General features: G+C 18.3%; 1 protein-coding gene across 1 annotated transcript; it reads left to right on the top strand.

The window, feature by feature from the left end:
• Nucleotides 1-2425: 2425 nt before the first annotated feature.
• Nucleotides 2426-3248, top strand: PGO_001850 (Plasmodium exported protein, unknown function; the record flags this gene model as incomplete). Its single annotated transcript, XM_028691021.1, has 2 exons — nucleotides 2426-2533; nucleotides 2793-3248. 2 exons carry the CDS (start codon nucleotides 2426-2428, stop codon nucleotides 3246-3248), a joined length of 564 nt encoding a protein of 187 aa, XP_028546822.1.
• Between the last annotated feature and the right edge of the window lie 395 nt (nucleotides 3249-3643).

Below are 3643 nucleotides of genomic sequence, written 5' to 3'. Positions count from 1 at the left end.
TATATATATATATATATTGTTGTATAGATACTAATTAACGTCATTAATATATATGTAATAAATAATGCAATAGTATATTGATATAGTTTTATTGAATATATATACCTATTTTTTCTTGAAATGTATTTTTTATTCTTTTTGATATAGCAAAATATTTTTATTTAAGAATATATAAAAGGGTTTATTTCAAAAATGTATATTATAAGGCATATTTTGATTTAAGATAAAAAATTATATAATACATAATAAAAAATCTAAACAATAAGAATAATTAAAATTGAATTTAAATTTATAGCATAGCTTAAATTCTGATGTATAAATGTTATATGTAATTATATTTGCTAGCATATGATAATTAATTTTTATCATATTCTATTGTAAGAAATATAATTTTATTTTATTTACACATATATATAATCTTAAAAAGATGATCAAATTTCTTATTATGATTTTTTATATAATTATATGCTTCATAGATAAATACAATTCATGATATGCTAATAAACGAAATAGAGTTTTATCTTATATAGTTTTTTCTATGAATGAAGTAATATTGACGTAAATTAAGTAAAATCCTAATATCAAAAGAATCAATTACCACTATATTATTCAAATATAATATATGCACGTATCGATATTTTTTTGGAAGCATGACAAAATATACCTAATATAAATATGTCAGATTACCGTTAATTTTTTCTATTTAAAATCATTTGATGTACATTATAATATTATAAAATAATAGTTCAAAAAAATGAATAGAATAACCTAAATCAATAATATAAATGATATATTTACCATTCTATTATTTAACAATTTTATGATAGGACATTATTTATGCCTCCTTGTCTGAATGAAAATATATGCTTTTAATAATTCCTATTTTTGAATATATTTTTGCCAATATATAACTATTTTATATAGTTAGATTTCATGTATCCAACTATTAATCTTATACTTTTAATACATTTTTTATAAGTTATAACGTTTTAAACTATATAATACTTTGAGAGATGATGATAAAATTATATGTTTCATCCTATTATTCATGTTGTTTCTTCTTAATGAATGCATTTTATTCATTTTCGTTCATTAATTTTTATAGTTGTATAGAATTTATTAAATGAAAAATTTACATACTTATAGTAAAGAAATAGCATCCTTAATTCCTAAAATATACTCTAATAAGTATATATTATACAAGGTTTTTAGAGGTAACAAATTTATTATCGTATATATCATATATATATTTATTATTTCAATGATATATTTTATTTTTCATATAAGTCATAACAATTGTATTAATATAATTATTCTTATTCAAATGCTCATTATATATACCCGTGATCAATTATTATAATTTAGTATGTTTTATATATTAAATTGATTATTAAACTTATATCATTTTATTTATATTCTGGGTAAATATATTTCATTTATACATGCTTTTGCAACATGATTCTAAAAAAATTGGTTTTACATTAATTATATAATTCTCTAATCATATATAACTTTATACATAAGGAAAATATAAAAATTCCATAACATATTGATATATTTTCTTATTAATTTTTTGTAGTGAATTTATATATATAAATGTTATAACTTTAATATATTTCATCATTTGTATTTAAAATATATGTGTGTATCAATCTTGCGTTCGACAATGATTCGTATATTTGTTTAAAAATATACAATACATGATGTTATTAATTCTATAGTTAATATATTTAAATAAAGATGTATATAATACATGTGTGCTTCATTATTTATTCATATGGACATGTATATCGTTGTTCTGTAATATTGATATACAAAAATTATAAGTATTACAAGTATAAATTCATAATATCATAAAATATTTTATAAATTATATGAATTATAATTTAAATATTTTGTAATGACAAAGTATATTTAAATTTTATAACAAATATTTGTAAATCAGGTTTTACATTACTAGAACAATGAAGTGTCAATAAAAATATTTTGTAGACACCGTTAATTAATATGTATAAAAATCAATAATTATTATTTTATATTTATACTTATAAGCACTAATTAGACATGTAGGGAATATCAGAAATTATATATTTTTCTAGAGGCATAATTTATATTATTTTAATATGTTCATTATATATTAACCAAGAAAAAAACAAAAATTTTATTCATGCGATGAATATTCATGATTTATTATGAGTAGATTCATTATAACTGTATAATATTACTTTAGGAATTTATTTTATAATTAATGTTAAAAGACATGCTTTCTATTAAATATAATATAATCTCCTGAATATGTAATATGTAATAGTATGTATAATTAATTAAAATGCCTATATTTTATTCGTGATTATATTCACTAAAACAATTTAATTATTTTCTTATTATTTTTACATAATATATTATTGTTTTTACAATCATTATAATGTTTATAAAAAACATGTATAATAAATATATACATATCCTTATGAATAAAAATAATTTTATTCTTCTTCACATAAAATTTTATAGACGAAAAAATTTATTTTTGAATGTTTCATAAGATATTACTGTAATGTACTTTTGAGGGAATTTAAGTCATTTCATAAATAAATTTTATAAATTTTTAAACAAATAAATATTGTGTGTATGAATTCCATAATATTACAGTAATATAAATATACATTGTATCTATAAATTATTATGAACTATTACAGAAAAGAGTATTCTAATTTTCATATATTACTTATTTATTTTTTTTTAAATATAAATTCGTAATATACATTCGTAAATGACATGAAATTATAAATGAGTATGTTTCAAATCCGGCATTCATAAGTTATCAATGCACAAATGAAGTTTTTGCCACAGATGATTATTTACATGGTAAATTCAAGATAGAAACATGTATAACGGCCTTGTTTTTAGTATATATTATTGAAAAAAGCTTATATAATATACCTAAAACAGATTATTTATACTTGTGCTATTGGCTATATAATGAACATAATGTCAAAGATATAAAAGCAGAAAACAAAGGTACATATGAAATGTTAATAATTAGTGCAGGTAATAATAAACACATATGTAAAATTACTTATGGACAATATGGATTAAAGGATCTTCAAATTTTGAAACTCAATATTATATATAATATATATAAAATCATTAATAATAGAAGTAATAAAGACTTATCTCATATTAAAGATTATTTTTATAATATATTAAAATTATTTACAGAAAAATATAATAAACAGGAACGCAGATAATCTCCTAAAATTAGAGAAAAATTTGTAATGCTCGCATGCAATGTAATATTTCTATCATCATTATACTACAAATTCTTATAATATTAGTAATAGCCCTTTTTTTATTTATTTTATACAAGGTTAACATAATTATTATTAATGTTTTTTATAATAAATGAATCAATTTTGTAATAGAATACAATGTGACCTTAAAAATATTATGTAATTAATCCATATATTTTTATTCTTATCTGAATTTATTTAACACCCTATGGATCATATATAAGTTGTACAATAAAGGGAGTTAGGAGTAATTTGGAAAATACGGGGAAAAGAATCAAATAAAATGCATCAAGCTCATGATCTAAAAATATTTCAACCCATATGAGATACAATGTACTATATAATTTTGATTA

Source organism: Plasmodium gonderi (assembly GCF_002157705.1).
Source record: "Plasmodium gonderi DNA, contig: Pgo-contig_201, whole genome shotgun sequence".
Classification (NCBI taxonomy): Eukaryota; Apicomplexa; class Aconoidasida; order Haemosporida; family Plasmodiidae; genus Plasmodium; species Plasmodium gonderi.
This window is presented reverse-complemented; position numbering and strand designations above follow the sequence as displayed.